A 16,319-nucleotide genomic window follows, 5' to 3' on the forward strand; every position below is an offset into this window, starting at 1 on the left:
CCTACAGACGCCCATAGACCTTCCTCGCTGCGTGCCCTCAGGAGACCATTCATACAGAGGCCCTCCAACTTGAATAAACCAGTCCCTTGAAGGGTTAAAACTGGTGGTTCGTCCACTCCCAGGGCTAACTGTTCAGAACTGTAGGTCATCCAAGGTGTAGAAGGTGTTCTTAGGAAGGCTGGTTCTGCAGAGCTCAGGCTATACACACACCGTGGGCACTGTGCTGTCTGTCTGTTGGCTGAGCTTTTGTGTTTGCTTGTGCAGAAAGGCTTTATGATCACCTGAGGCATGGACAGCTTGTCTGACTGTGGGTCAAGGCCCCTCTGGGGATGGCACATCAGATACCCTGTATATCAGATATTCATGCTACGATTCATAACAGTAGCAAAATTACAGTTATGAAGTAGCAATGAAATGATTCTATAGGTGAAGGTCACCACAGCCTGGGGAATTGTATTCAGAGGTCACAGGCTTAGGAAGGTTGAGAACCACTGGGCTAGAGGATGTCCCAGCATCCACGAGGCTTAATCTTTGCTCCTCATCTGATAGAAAACAAAACACCCGGGCAGAAACACAAGCAGAAGTACTGTGAGAACAGTTTCCAACTGACACCGTGGGAAGTGTAGATCCCACGTAAATTCTGAGTAAAATTTGGGTGTAGAGGGAACTCTGTCTGGGTATCTGGGGAGGCGTCTCAAGGGCCTTCTGCAGGAGTGATTCTGAGCAATGCACATAGATTTGGGAGAGAGAGGAAGAAAGAGGAAGGCAGTTTTTGTGACTGTAGCCACATGGGAGCATCTGCCTATTCTGGTCCTCGGATCTTTTAAAAAGCTCCCATGGATGGTGTGAAGTACATCCGGTGTGAGAGCTTGGCCAGCTACTAGGTTCTAGGTTATCTGCAGTAACAGTGCCCGATGCTGAGCTGTCCTGAGAGCTGTTGTATCAGTTGGCATGAACGCCCATCTTGTCTCCAGTGAGTGTTCTTATCCTGGTTTTGTTGACCGCAGAAACACAGCTCAAGGAGTCATGGTGTCTCCTTAGTTAAAGTCACTCAGAAAAACCATGGTCACCGTGTATCCTTCATAGCTTCACCCATCTTCCCGCCGAAGGGCAGCTTCTCCCTGCTGGGCAGAGGGAGTACAGGGATCATGTGGACACAGACACTTGCTCTGTGGGGTTACAGAGGCCGAGCTGGAAATGAGCGGAGAGAGCCTGGTAGGACTTCACACAGTGGCTGGCATGCAGTGCCAACGATTCCCACAAGACCTCAAAACAGAGGCATCTGCTAGGATCTGCACATAGCCTAGACGAGTTGGCTGGCACAGAAAGGAGACACACAGCAGACAGGATGAGGGTTTTTTTTTTTTTTTTTTTTGAGTGACACCATAGTTGTTATTCTGAGACGCACAGGCTGGCCTTCGTTCCTCTGCCTCCCAAATGCTGAGGTTACAGGTACATGCCACCACACCTGACTAAGTGACAAAAGTTTTAAAAATACTTTTAATCTACCTGATAGTAAAAGGCACTTGGAAACGAAAAAAATATACTGAAGGCACGCCCCCGTGATTTCACCTGGCGATGGCCTGGCAACATCCCATCTGAATGAGCCCATCTTCCATGTTCTAAAAATAACCCATGTGACCCAACTCGTCACCAATGTGGTCTAGAGTTTGACTGTAAAGGAAGTTCTTTTATATCCTGTTGGAAGCACTGTTCATGCAGGAGAGAGAGAGAGAGAGAGAGAGAGAGAGAGAGAGAGAGAGAGAGAGAGAGAGAGAAACTGTCCTCCTAAGGTATAGGTGGGTGGAGGAGAAAAAGTTACAGCCATTCCCTCCCTTAGCACCCTTGGAGACCGGACGCAGGAACTCTTCCGATGTACACAGCATGTGCTGAAGATCTTCTGTCAAGCAGTATTAGACGGTGTAACCTACACATCTTCCCACAAGGTTTAACCTCTCCGTAGGTGACTTTACCCTGACATAGTACCCTGTTAGTAGTTACATCATATTTCTTAGGGAATTGTGATAGGAAAGGAAAGCTCGGTGCACACTTGACTTTTCCCTCCGTGGATGCACAGCATGGTCCTACTTGTGTAGCGTTTGCTGGTTTCCTGGAGGTGGGGGGAGTGGTGAGGGCACCTGGGTTTGGCTTCATGTTGGAGACCTCTGTCTGTTGGGGGCCTAGACACTAAGGGGCTCAGCATCACCTGCTGTCTTTGCTCCCACAAAGCTTCTTTGAGGACCCTGCTTTCTTAAGGGAGGGATGTTAGAGAGAAACAAGATGGAGATCCCGAGATTTAAAATAAAAGTTTTTATTTATTTACTTATTTTTGGTACGTGTGTGCGTGTGTGCATGTGCATGTACATGCGTGTGCGTGCGTGTGTGTGTGTTTGTGCACACGCACGCACACACGCACACGCATATGCTGCATATAGAGGCCAGAGGTTGGCATTGTGTGCTTTCCTCAATTGCTTACCACCTCATTTTTTGAAAGAGTCTCTCTCATTGACCTAGAGCTCATGGGTTTGACCCAATTGGCTGGCCAGGGATCCCCCTGCCTTTACTTCTCCAGTGCTGGGCAACAGACATGACATCATGCCAAACTTTTCTGTGGGTGCTGGGAATCGGAACTCAGGTCCATGTGCTTGTCCGGCCCTCAGTTGACTGAGCCACCTCCCCAGTTCTAAGTCCAGGGTCTCACTGAGCCTCATTCACAGCTCCAGCGTCACTACGACCACCATGTGGCTTATGGTAGACCTACCTGAATAGGCTACTACCTTCTGCTTTCAGTCATCGTCACCAGAAAGGCTTTGAGTGGCCCAGCCACTCATAGTGTGGCCTTACTCTGCTCTTCTAGGGAAAGCTGGTGGGGCAGCATGGCTCTTGTGGGACATAGCTGGAGTGGAAAGCACAACAAACCCCCTTGAGCTCAGATTAGATGGCCCCACATCCTTATACCCGTAAAAGAGCCCCTTAGGCTTTTTACTCAGATCCTGCTAACTCGGTTTGTACACTGCTCTACCAGGTTCTTTAGCTCAGAGCAGATTTGCAGGGAAGTACTGGCAGGGCTGAGAGGGGGCAGACCATGGCACTGAAACTTAACCACAGTACAGTGATCTGGGGCTGAAACACGCGGGGCCTATGTTCCCACACACGGCAGAATAGGCTTCTCTGTACTACAGGATGCTAACTTGATTGGCGAGCTAACAACACTCCCAAGACATCAAGCAAAAGCCAGTGATGGTCGGCATAGCGTGTGCAGGGTGCATGTATATAGTGTGTGCAGGGTGCACGGTACGTGTTAGCAGGCACGTTAGCAAAGGCCCGACGAATTAGGGGCTCACGGCTCTTATCTAGGGAGTTCCCCCGTGAAATAAGGTGAGAGATGATTTCCTGATTTCGTTTATAAGTTTGGCTTGTCTGTATGTCCAGCCGTGACTCAGGAGGGGTGGAGATTGTGCTGTGCGCATCTCTCGGGCACTGTAGTCTAGAGTCGGAGGCTGAGCTGTGCAGGAAGCAACGAAGGAGGCAGAAACAGGAAGGAAGGTGGCTCCTTTCAGTCACTTCAGTGACTATGCTAAGAGCTATTTGTGCTGCAAGGATCCCAGCTCCTACCCATCTGTGAGGACAGATAAAGGCTAAGAAGGAAACACAGAGATGAGTTCAGAGCACCTGGGAGGGGCTCCTGGGGCTCTTTGGGCTCCTGCAGAGGCCAGAGCCTCAAAAGACAGCAGGTGCTGGAAGAGGAGGCCTGGGAGGCAGGGTGCTCCAGGAGAGGCCAGTGTGAAGGCAGGCATTGCTGTGTCAGGAAGTTCAGTGTCCCTACTGAGTGACGGGTAGGGGAGCTTGTTGGATCCTGGGGCTGTGGTACCGGGTTAAGTGGGGGATTTTGAAATTTAGTGTGTTTGTTTGTTTGTTTGCTTTTATCTTTTGAGACAGGGTTCCTCTGTGTAGCCTTAGCTATCCTTGGAACTTACTCTGTAGATCAGGCTGGCCTGGAACTCAGAGACCTGCCTGCCTCCGCCTCCCCAGTGCTGGGATTACAGGTGTGTGCCACTACTGCCAGGCTGAAATTAGCTTTTCGTCAGGTAGGTCCGTTGCACCAGTAGGTTTGATCTTGAAAGTTGGGCCGCTTGGCCCCGTTGCCCAGCCCTGGCTATGCTGCCTTCCTTCCCTAGCTGGGCTATAGAAAGAGGATGACTCAGTGAGGAGCCACCTCTATCACTAGAGGTCAACTGTTGGCCTTGGCTTTCTAACCATGGCTTATCATTAGCCCTTGGCTTGAGTTCCAGCCCTCCGCCCCATCCCTGTCTCAGCCTGTCACTTCCTGGATGTTGGGCTCAGAGTCATGGTCATGACAACTGGGTGGTAGATTGGTTCTTGGTATCAGAAGAGAGAAGCAGGGGCTCAGAGCTCCATCTTGCCTCAGAACCCACATGGGTTCTATTTCTTAGTGTGGCCCTGGGTTCACCCCAGTTCTCCTGTTTCTCCACACAGGACCTCAGTCTGAGTTTTCCTACACTACCATGGTCCCTCTGTCTGGGCTGTGGTTGGCAATCAGAGCCAGGGTATAGCCCATCTCTGGCTTATGGGTCCGGTGACACTCACTTCCAAGGATCAAATGCAGTCCAGAAGTTGGCAGTCTCCAGGGAGGGCTGAATTTTTGTTCCTCACATCTATATGGTCAGCCACCTTTGGCAGGATGGGGCATGAGGGCTGCTCCCTGAAGGACTTTCAGATTGACCTTATGACTTTAAGGTAGTGGGGCACACTGGGAGGGGGTCTGGATATGTTGTCAGAAAAGCACTAGATTCTGAGTCATGGCAGACATACAGAACAATCATTGAACATTGAACCAGAACTTCACAGACTCCAGGAAAGACTGGATAGCCACACTGAGGGAGTATATTTTGCCTCATGCAGAGGGTCTTTTTCACTCCATTTCTAATCTTCTTGGAGTTCTGATCCCTCCCCCCGCCCCCCGCACACATTCACCATCCCTAATGGGCCTGTCTATGAACTAACATGCTGTCCAGATTCACAATGCCTTTCAAGTGGCTGCTCATGCCTAAGGGCAGGGTCTGCACTCTCTGCTTGTCACGGTCCCACTCTGTGCTAGCTACCCTCAGACCTCCTGGGTGCACCCCATTCCTTCTTCAGAAGACGGAGCAGGACCTCCATTCACAGGGTGGGCACATCAGCTTGCCAAAGCCATTAATCACACGAGAGATGTAGGGAGAGGTTCCCTTTCCTCTCAGTTCTATATTCACACAGCCAGTAATCAGATCTGCAATCTAGGTGCAAGGGGGAGGGAGGGAGGGAGGGAGGGAGGGGGAGGGAGGAAAGACACACAGAGACAGACACACAGAGAGAACAGAGACACACAGAGAGACAGAAACACAGAGTCCCGGGTGGGGGTGGGGAGGGAATGTTCTAGAATGACAAGTCAGAGAAATCCCATTACCAAACTTTATGTTACATTGAAGGATTTAAATTTTTCCTCCTTATGTGGGTTGAAGTAACCCAGAAAAGAAGGGAGGTGGTTATTTCATTTAGCTCTTCTAATGTACTTGATTCTGAGTGATCAAATATTTATCAGGCTCAAAATGCAGTGGATGGAGGCAGTGGATTAACCTGGAGTGGCCATCGTTCTAAGGCTGAGTGCTTCTAGGGGAGTCCTTCCCTCCCTGAGCAGCCCGTTGGGTACTGCAAAGGTGTTCTTCCTCCTTGCTTCTCCATTGCAGCTCCATCCCGGATTTGAGGAAGCACAGTGGGTGTTTAGGTGATGTAGGGCCCCTGCACTAGAAGCAAGGTTCAGGGGACAGTTGCGCAGGCGCAGGGCACAGTTGCGCAGGCGCAGGATTTGCCTTCCACTCTTCCCCTGCAGCAGGGGATCCCAGGCAACCAGCTAAACAGTTTACAGTGTAGGCATGCAGATGTGGGGCCTGCAAACCAGGAACCTTGCTAAGCTACATCTGTCCTGGCCAAAAAAAAAAAAAAAAAAAAAAAAAAAATCCTGAAGCAGCCCAGCTGCTCACTCACGATTTTTTCTGCCGCCTGCCAGAGACAAATCTCGTGCTCAAAGGCTTTCTTCCTTTTCCTCCCCTTGAGTTGTTTCCATTTTCTCCTTTTTCCTGCAGACGTCTAGAATTCTGACCACATCGTTTAGGTCCAGGTCAGCTTGGCCTGTCAGAGGCCTGGTTTTATAGAAAGATCTTAGGGCCAGCTCATTCCTCTACTTGGGTTGAGTCTCATTAGCACCTAGGTGGTGCACTGCAGGCCTTCAGAACTGTGAGGGCTCACGCCTGTGTTTCTGTTTTAGCAGTTTCCTAGTTGGTCAGTCTCATACGTTTTCAAACAGGAAACATTTCTTGCACATCTAGGAGACTAGGAATCTGAATTCGGCCGTGGGCAGAGTCGGGGGTTCCGATGAAGGGCTGAGAAGAGGAGCTTGCCGTAGTTCTGGCTTCTGGTCAGTTGCTTGCTTGTCACCTTTGGAATCCATAGGCTGGGTCTGTGTCACTCCCGTCTCTGTCACTGTGGTCAGAGAGCTTCCTTCTTTCTAGGTCTCTCCCTGTGTCCTGCCTCTTTGGATCTGGGTCCCCCTACCCTGTAGGGTGATTTCAGCTTGATAGATATCACTAGATCTGTTTCTAAATAAAGCTGCATTTTGAGGTTCTAGGTGGATATATTTTTGAAGACACTACCAACTTGCTGCCTTTATGACGATTCCTTTCCCTCTGACCTATTTGGGATCATGGGTTAAAATTCAGTACATTTCAAAATTAAATATCCAATCCCTTAATGCTTATGGACTAGTTTCTATATCTGACTGTTTGCAAATTTCTCTCTCTCTCTCTCTCTCTCTCTCTCTCTCTCTCTCTCTCTCTCTCTCTCTCCTGTGTTTCCATGTAAGTGAAAGGCTGACCTGGAACATGTGTAGCCCAGGATGGTCTTGAACTTATGGTCCTCCTGCCCCTCCAGTCCAAGCACTACCCATCATGTAGACTTTAACATTTACATATTTATTGGAGGGGCAGGGAGCCATAGCGCATACGTTAGCGCCAGGATGGTTGCAGGAGTTGGTTCTTTCCTTCGACCACGTGGGGTGACAGTAATGGGCTATCAGGCTTGTGTGTCAAGTGTCTTTACCATCGGAAACCTCTCCCTGACTCCCAGACCTCATTTTTGCATTATTATGCATAATGACTACATAGTGTTCTTCTGGTTAAGTGTATGGGATGGGGAAGTAGCCTGCCGGGTTTGGCCTCTCGTCCGTCCCTTATGGGCTGAATTGTGTCCTTCTCCAGTCCCACTTCATATGTGGAAATCCTCACTTACCATATCCTGGAATGTGACTGTGTCTGGAGACAGGGGCTTAGAAAAGATAATTAAGTAAAATGAGCTAATATGAGTGGGCCCTGATCCAAAGTGACAAGTATTTTTTTTTTATTTTAACGTAGTGTATTTCTCTCTGTGTGTGTGTGTGTGTGTGTGTGTGTGTGTATTGTGTGTATGCATGCATGTGCGTTGTGTTTGTGCATGTGTGTGAGACAACATACACATGGTGGTCAGAGGACACCTTTGAGAAGTTGTTTCTCTCCTTCCATGTTTATGTGAATTCCAGAAATCAAATTCTAGTTACCAGGCTCTCACAGCAAATACCCTCATCTGACCCTCATCTGCTGGGCCATCTTGTGGGCTCCTGACGTGTGTCCTTATAAGACATACACAGGGATGGCCTTGTGACACAGAGAGGCACCTTGGAAGAAGTCCGCTCGCTGACAGTGTGACCTCAGAATCTGGCCTCCGGAACCATGAGGGAAAGTTGTCTCTGCTTCTGTTTGCCAGACAGAGTGGAGCAGCCGTTGCCATCCAGCAAGTGCAAGCCACAGGCCCTGTTTTCCTCCTCAGTGAAACCACAGTCCCTAGGGCCTTGTGATAGTGTCACGGGAGAATGCTCTATCGGATGCCTGGAGTGTGTGATCACAGACCTCTCGGCAATGTCGGTCCTTGCTCGAATGTCTGCAGAGCACATGGGAAACATATGCTGGACTCCTCCACGGCTTTTGCCCTATGGTGGGCTGTAGCTTCGGAAGGATTTGTAGTAGGTTTCTGTATGCTCTCTGACTCCATGTTCACATCACCCACGAGGGGCTCTGCGGTGAACATTCCCAGGGCCACACACTCTTATGCTCATACATGGCCGTCAGCAGTGGGAAGCTCATCTCTGGATGTCATGCAGTGCCTCAGGGCTGTGGATACCCAGGCAGATGAAGTCTTCCTGGGCCTGCTGCCCACAGCCGGTTCCCAGTCTCTCTGGCACCTTGAGAGGACGAGAGACAGATATCTGGAAACCACGGCCTAAGGACTTTGGGGCTGGCTGGTTGTTTCACACCTGCCCACCACAGGGAAATGGCCCTGTGCCCTTGATAAATTTTGTGGCAGTGCCAGCGAGATGACTCAGTAGGTGGGAGCACTTGTGACACAGACGTAAGTTGGATCCTTGGATCCTGTGGTGGAAGAAGAGAATCAGTTCTCCAGAGCTGCCCTCTGACGTAGGTACATGTGCACCCATACTTAGGTCTCCTCCGCCCAAACCCACAATAAGGAGACAAACACTTCATTGTGAGTTACCACGTAGATGCAGGGAATCGAACCTGGTTCATCTGCAAGAGCATTAAGTGCTCTTAAGTGCTGAGCCATCTCTCCAGCCCATAAATATGTTTTAAAAGAAAAGTAAAGTAGTTTACATCCAAGAGCTGAGTTGACAGAGCCACTGTGGCTCCTGAGTCCCATCTCCAAATGAAGCCCAGCCCTGATTCAGTCTCCCACCTCTGCACACCCTGGATGTCCGAACACACCCCGTCTCTTTTCCTCAGAGTCACAGAAGGCAGACAGGAGACTCCTCTCCCACCCTCAGAGACTTCAGATGAGAGGCCGTACCTCTGCTTCTGGTGCTGGTTGGCTTTGCCAGGGACCTAGGGAAGTGACAGAGAGGGAGGGAATAGGGCTGCATGTGGGGACCTGGGGGAAGTGACAGGGGTACAGGGCAGGAAAGGCCTTCATAGAGCTAGCTCCCCTAGGCACACCTGGAGCATTTGCTCTGGATTCTGAGCCAGGTGGGCACATGTAAGATCCCCTTGGGGTCCATGTTCTTGAAAGGCTGACGGATGCCTAGTGGTGAAGGGGGGTGATACCTACTTAGCACATTTGTGGGAAGCCTAGGAAGGAGAATGGCGTCTTATCCTTACCCACCTCACTCTGCTGCTGTTAAGTTATTTTTTAATTTCTGAGGTGTTATATTTTCTTTAAAAAATGATGTGTCCAAACCTTAGCTAGTTTTGTAATTTCTTAAAGATTACAAAATCAATACAAAATAGTAACCTCTCCAGAGTTTGGGCCAGAGGGGGATATCTCCTGGGGAGTGGCAGGCACTGGTTGGACAGTTTACAGTTTATGGGCAGCCCAATGTGCCAAGTGTTTCCTAGGTTGTGGTCTCTGCAGAATGGGAGGTTTGGTTCTCCCACAGCCCTCTTGGGAGGATGAAGATGGAGGCTCCTGTCCTTTCTGGAGGAACCTCCCATCTCCAGAGCACATGCCCCGAGGCCCAGCCCCTGTGTGTGTTGGGGGGAAGCATGTTTAAAAGATGTCAGGATTTTACCACCAACTCGACAGTGAGTGGCAACTTGGAACTTTTCACTCAGCCAGACAAGAGCTAGCATTATACTGGAAGGCACCCTGGTGTGCCTTGTGGCCCTTTAATCTAAAGGAAAGACAGAGACGGTGACTCTCTGAGAGACAGAGAGAGACAGGCTATGTCTCTACAGCAGGAGGGGAAGTGAGCAGGAGTGGACCCGGGATTCAGGGGATATGGTCCAAAGACAGGAGGTTTCTGTGTGAGACAGCCCTTGGGGCGCATGCCGTCAGGTGCAGCTCTCTCTAGCCCCAAGGACTTGGGCTCCATCAGGTGATCCCCGACGTACCTCAGAATCACTGCTTTCTAGAGACCTCAATCTGTCTGGCTGTGCAGGGGCCTTTGCTGCTCTGTACCTGAGCCGTGGTCCCCTGGCTTCTCCTGACAGAGACTGTGTCTGTACTCCCTCCCTTGCATTAGACACACCCCCTTTGTCTCTTGGCTGGTAACAGGTTTGAAGTCTCCAATACCAAATTTACTGGACTTATTAATTTATTTATTCTCCAGACAGGGTTCCTCTCTGTAGCCCTGGCTGTCCTAGAATTCACTCTGTAGACCAGGCTGGCCTCTACCTTACTAGATCTGCCTGACTGAGTTGAAACATTAGGTTTTAAAAAGATTTTTATTTTGAGGCAAGGTCTCATGTAGCTCAGTCCGGACTCACATTCACTATGTAGCTAAGGCTGAACTTGAACTCCCGAGTGCTGGAATCACTGGCTTGTGCCACAACACGCAGCCAGAGAAGATTCTTAAAGGGCCATTTGAGGCACAGCTTCAGGCTGTGTGCATCGAGATTTCTGTGGGAAAACAAGATGCATCTGTACTTGTGATTATCTAATCTATTGCATCCATTGAGACTATTACACAATGATCAATAATAGCGTACAGTAGGTCTGCCTTGTCCAGCACAGCCCTACACCAAGTGTTGTTATTGTCGTTCTCATTATTGTTATTATCTGTGTGTGCACACGTGATGTGTCTGTCGGTGTGGGCAGGTGCATGCCACGGCATGTGGGAGGAGACTGGAGGACAACTTCTGGGAGTCAGTTCTCTCTCTACTGCGGGTTCTGGGGCTCGAACTCAGGTTGTCAGGCTTGCGCGGCAAACACTTTATTACTTGCTAAGCCATCTCTCGGATCCTACACTAGCACGGATTAGTGTGCATGTGCGTTCATGTGTGTGGGTGTGCGTGTGCATGCATGTATGTGCATACGTGTGCATGTACGCATGCACGTTTGTGTGTGTGTGTGTGTGTGTGTGTGTGTGTGTGTGTGTGTGATTCTTCGGTCCATGGTAGATGTCTGGCAGGGTAATTTATGGTCTGTGTTGGTGTAAGCCATCAGACTCTTCTCTTTCCTCTTTCCTCTTTAGATCTTCAATCTCATGAAGTATGACAGCTACAGCCGCTTCTTGAAGTCTGACTTGTTTCTGAAACACCGGCGGACTGAGGAAGAGGAAGAGGATCCTCCGGACGCTCAAACCGCAGCTAAGCGAGCTTCCAGAATCTACAACACATAAGCTGAGCCCTTCACCCCCACGGAGCAGAGGGATGGACTCTCAGACTGTGTGCAGGATGTCATTGCTTTGTTGTGTTTGAGGACTGGAGTGTGCAAGACCTTCCCTCAGAATATGTGTATTTTATTAACTGTTTGACAAGTAACTTCTGCATGATGGCTAATCCTCCATTAAAAACAAGAGTAGCTTTAAAGTTTCAGTTCACAAAACACATGAGAGTCCTCCAGCGCTGGACACTCAGAGCCTTTTAATCTTGATTAAAGTTCTCGTGAAGCTACAGGGGAAGCCTTTAGCCATCTCTACTTTGTAAACCTTCCCCCTGCCCTTCCTGCCCGGGCTGTGCATGTCCACAGACCCTCTTGGCTAATGAGTTGCCTGACAAGTTGGTCTGACAATCGCAGGGGTGGTGGTTATTGTTTTGAGGGTTGTTTTGAGGTTAGGTAGTTCTGAGAGAAGTTTCGTACTGTCCGAAGCAAATCTCTGACAGCTGCTAATGATCTAGGGGTCAAATGACCATGTCAGCAAAAGGCTGTTATTTCTCATGTGGGGGTCCTGGGCCCTTAATCTGTGGCATTTCAAGCAACACACATTTAAAGATCATCTCCACAGAAACACTGTCTGAGCCAGGGAGAAATCAAAAGAGAAATTGTTCGTGGGTGATGGCTGCTCGGGGTGGTGTCTGCTGGGACCTCAGCACAAGATAAGTGCTGAAGGTGGTATTGGCGGGATGTCCCCTTTTCCTTCATCCACCGAGGGACCAATCCACCCCATACCTCCTACTCCTGCCTTTCTCCATTTGTGAGCTCTGGCTTGAAATTCCAGGAGGGGAAAAAAGTGCTGTCTACATATGTTCAGGTTCGAGGCTAACCTGGGAGGGAAAAAAGTGCTGTCTACATATGTTCAGGTTCGAGGCTAGCCTGGGAGGGAAAAAAGTGCTGTCTACATATGTTCAGGTTCGAGGCTAGCCTGGGAGGGGAAAAAAGTGCTGTCTACATATGTTCAGGTTCGAGGCTAGCCTGGTCTACATATAAAGAAGCCTGATGCAACTGGGTAGAGACTGAGAATGACCAATGGGTTGCAGCCACGCTAAGGCACTCTTCCATTATTGTGGAACCTATTGAAGTCCCAGATCAGGCTGAGCTCCCGAGTATCCACACCACTGGCTGGGCTTGACACTGCTTCTAGGCTGTCCCCAGGATGTTTGCTGGCTCTCATTTGTACAAAACAACAAGCCTCCCTTGCTTACTGGCCTCCTGACTCAAGTTTTGTCATCTGCAAAATCTCCCGCCCTTGAGGTAACTATGTGACCTATCACGTAAACCAGGGTACTTGAGAGGCAAGGTGAGGTACATTTTAAAATTATAGTGGCCAAGCATGTTGGGAGCAAAGCTCTTGGGAAGCAAAGATAGGTGGATCTTGGTGAGTTCAAGGCCAGCCTGGCTTACATATAAAGTTCAGGCTAGCCAGGGATACATAGTGAAAACCTGTTTCACAAAACAGTCAAGAGAGACAGCTCAGTGGTTTAAAACATTTGCTGTTCTTCCAAAGGACCTGGGTTCCATTCCCAACATCCACAAGGCAGCTCACAACGGTTCATAAACTCCAGTTGCAAGGGATGTAATGCCCTCTTCTGGCTTCTGTGAGAACTGCAGGCGCGTGGAGCTCATTATATCAAGGCAGGTAAAACACTCATACGTATAACATAAAAACAAATCTTTAAAAATAAAAACTAAATATTCAAAAATACAAAACCCAAAGGAATTATGGTGGCCCAACATCTCTGGTAAGTCATTAACAGTATGCCCTGATGAGGACCCTCTGGTGAACTTGCCCTGTCTGGACTCCTTAATCTGTTGGCTGCTTCCTGCCCTTTCCTCTTGGTCTTGGAGGAGGAATGGCCTTTGGTGAGCGATCCTATGATGAGGGTGGAGCAGCCACTGAGCATCTGCTGGCAATCATGAGCCCAGGCCATTGCACATCCCTCAGGCACATGCCTCCTGGTGGTGTCTCTCTGCTTAGCTCTGGAACCTGGGACTGAAGACACTGAGAGACACTCGAGGGCCTTGTTACCAGAGCCATATAGTTACTGTCATAAAGAGTGAAAGACAACGGTGCAGGTCCTCCAGCTCCTCCCTTGCTTGGCTGGCAGGGGGCTGTGCGAATGGAGCCTCTGCATCACTGAGGATGCAAGGTTCCAGGCCAGCATGGTTTCGAAAGCCCACCATAGGCAGTGACCAGGGTAGCTGGAGGCCTCACACTGACCTTTCCCTTCTTACCACTGGGTTCAGAGACTATTTTAGAAGACACTGAACGGAATAAGAGGAATATAACCAAAGGGAGCCAACAGGCTGTCCATATGAAGAAGTAAAAGAGCGCCCTCTTTTACATCCTCTCTCCCCACTTCTGGACTACCAGAATTTATACCAAACTTAGGTACGTACAGAATTCTGTGCCTGAAGAAGCAGTTGCAATGAGACTGAAAGGCAGAAGCCCAAGAAATGCTTCTATCCACCCCTCACTTTCTTCTTTATGTTTGTCTGTTCAGTCCATTCCCCCATCCCACCTGCCCACCCTTCATCTATCCATCCAACATCCACCCACTCCCCCACCCCTTCCCCACCCACCTGCCATCACTCCATTTACTGACCCATCATCTGTCCGTCTGTCTGTCTGTCCATCTGTCCGTCCGTCCATCTGATTAGTATTTAAACTGTGGATTGTTAGATGCTAATACTGAAGGGGGCCGGTGGATAAACAACGGTGACAGTTCACACACCATTGAGATCTGTAGATGTAGTTCTTCTTATTAATGTCTAGCGAGGCCAACAAGCCCGAAGACAGTTCCGACTGGAGAGACTTGGTTGTGCACAGTTCCTAAGAGGAGGGGTGCACAGTCATGGCTGCACCAGGGTGCCATCTGGAGGCAGGACAAGGAGGGTTGTGGAAGGGCAGGGCAAGCCAGCCCAGGGTGTTTGGGATTGGTTAATCTGCATACGAGACTGTCCCCAGTTATCATGGGGCGCTTCTGAGGGTGGGTAGACAGTAGCCCAGCATGAGAGAGCACGACATAGGTGGTTTAGTGTAGTTGGTGTGTTCCAACATGGCTGCTTTGTGTACAAAGGATACAATCCAGTTGCTTATGGTCCAGAAACTGGTTAGCTCTGGGAGGAACAGCCTAAGGTCATTAAGGTCCCAGATATCACAACAGCAGACTAAAAAGACATGCTTAGTACAACGGTCTCCAGAGATGTCCGCACTCAGCCTGCAGGCCCTGGGTACATTTTGCTGCCTTTGCCTGGGCATCTGTTTAAAATCTTGCTGTGCTGATGCCTCAGGCAGTGAATGGCATCATCTCTGGTGGCTCACAGGCTCTCTCTCTCTCTCTTCCCTGCTGCTTTGTCTCAGACCACGCACATGCGCCTGTCACCTGCTGGCTCGTTGTTCCCAGTGTGCACCCTCGGCTCCGTTTCCCACCTGCAGAGAACACCGGCCAGGCGGAGTTTTTCTCTGACTTCCTGGCCACTCACCCCTCTTCCCTAGCCCTCCACTGCCTTGCCTGGCTTTCTGGGAGTAAGCCATGGTGGTTTCCTCCCTCAGGCTTCTGTACTGTCTGTCTTTTCTTTATTGTAAAATTAATTGTGTGTGTGTGTGTGTGTGTGTGTGTGTGTGTGTGTGTTCATGATGGCACACATATATAGATCAGAGGACAACTTGCCATAGGTGGTCTCCGCCTCCCCCCACGTGGGTCCCAGGAATTGAGCTCAGGTGGTATCAGGCTTGCAGGACACACTCTCTCCTGCAGCTTCCCAGCACAGACTCCTTTCGAATAGTGACAGGAACCACTGGAGCTTCCTTCTCTTAGCCTCCTCCCCAAAGAGATTTGGGGCGAGAACATCAAGTGGAGTGGCAAATCGTCACACATACACGCCCGTGGGGCAGAATCTGGGGGTAAAGGCACTTCTGACCCAGCTCCCTTGTGGCCCATCCCCTGAATTGAACAGAACCTTTGCAGAGCTGGGCCGGGGTGAATGCTGGCCTTTTGGTAAGCAGGCGCATTTCTCACCCAACAGGAATTTAATGAGCACCTACTACATACATCCTGGGTCAAATAATGGATACAATGAGGAAGCCACGGGAGAAAAGAGTGGAAGCAGCTGGTCAGTGACGCAACTGGCCCCAAAGATGACGGGACGTGACTGGCCGATTGTACTCAGCCCCGAGACGCACAGGCTAGGTGGTACTGGAGGTGTTAGGCGGAGATGAGGCGCTCCAGACACATAATGGCTCTGTCCTTCTTGGGGAGCGCTTTCCATTTCCGCCTCAGATGAGGCAGAGCAAAGGGTCTCCCCACAGTTGTGCTGACAGGGACAGGGACAGGCATCCTGTCACGTGTCGCGGAGCTAGAAACTGATTAATTGACAGCCAGCTCCCAGGCTCCACTCTGCCACGTGGGGAACACTTTTGTTTATCCGCTTTGCAAACTGTCAGGCGAGCACAGAGCACAGTCCAGATTCACATCCGTTACTATTTACTTTCGTTCGGCCTGCGGATCACCATTTACGTGCTGCGTGGTCTCATACCATTAGCTTCCAGGGGGTTCATTTTTAATTGTCTCTCTGCACAGGGCGGTGAGCACTGCAATGAGGCTGATAGCTAGCAAGGGGACGAAGGAACTCGGATGCTGAGATGGACCCTAACCCTTGGGGAGATACTGTGACCTCTCATAGCCGTCCCGCCCACGCTGTGAGTCCAGTGTCACATGGAAAGCTTGGGTCCCTTTTGGGGGAGACTCTGGATGAGGGCAGTGCAGGTGGTAACTGCTCTGAGGGCTGGGCTGGAAGGGTAGTCCCAAGGCTGCGGCCACCCAGAAAGGCAGCCATTTTCAGATCCTCACAAAGCCAAAGGATGGAGGTGACTGGGTAGTCGAGCACTTCACCTCAGCATGTGGCACGTCACATGGTGTCTCATATGTCACCGAGTCATCTCCAGTTTTTGTTTTCTTTGTACATGCTTGTGTGTTCATGTGTGACATATGTATGGAGGTGTGCATGCCTGGGAGAGGTCAGAACTCAACTCTGCCTCAGTTGCTCCCTTCCTTATCGGTTTT

The 16,319-nt window shown here is 50.0% G+C and overlaps 1 protein-coding gene across 2 annotated transcripts in view; it reads left to right on the forward strand.

Annotated features, from left to right (window-relative positions):
* The window catches only part of Rgs10 (regulator of G protein signaling 10), a 41,782-nt gene extending 30,288 nt beyond the window's left edge, over nucleotides 1–11,494 (forward strand). For both annotated transcript variants that reach the window (XM_032892496.1, XM_032892497.1), the window contains exon 5: nucleotides 11,069–11,494. In XM_032892496.1, the coding sequence (XP_032748387.1) occupies nucleotides 11,069–11,215 (147 nt within the window). In that variant the 3' untranslated portion in view covers nucleotides 11,216–11,494. The remainder of the gene's footprint in view (nucleotides 1–11,068) is intronic.
* The last annotated feature ends 4,825 nt before the right edge of the window (nucleotides 11,495–16,319 follow it).

Source organism: Rattus rattus, chromosome 2, assembly GCF_011064425.1.
Source record: "Rattus rattus isolate New Zealand chromosome 2, Rrattus_CSIRO_v1, whole genome shotgun sequence".
Classification (NCBI taxonomy): Eukaryota; Metazoa; Chordata; class Mammalia; order Rodentia; family Muridae; genus Rattus; species Rattus rattus.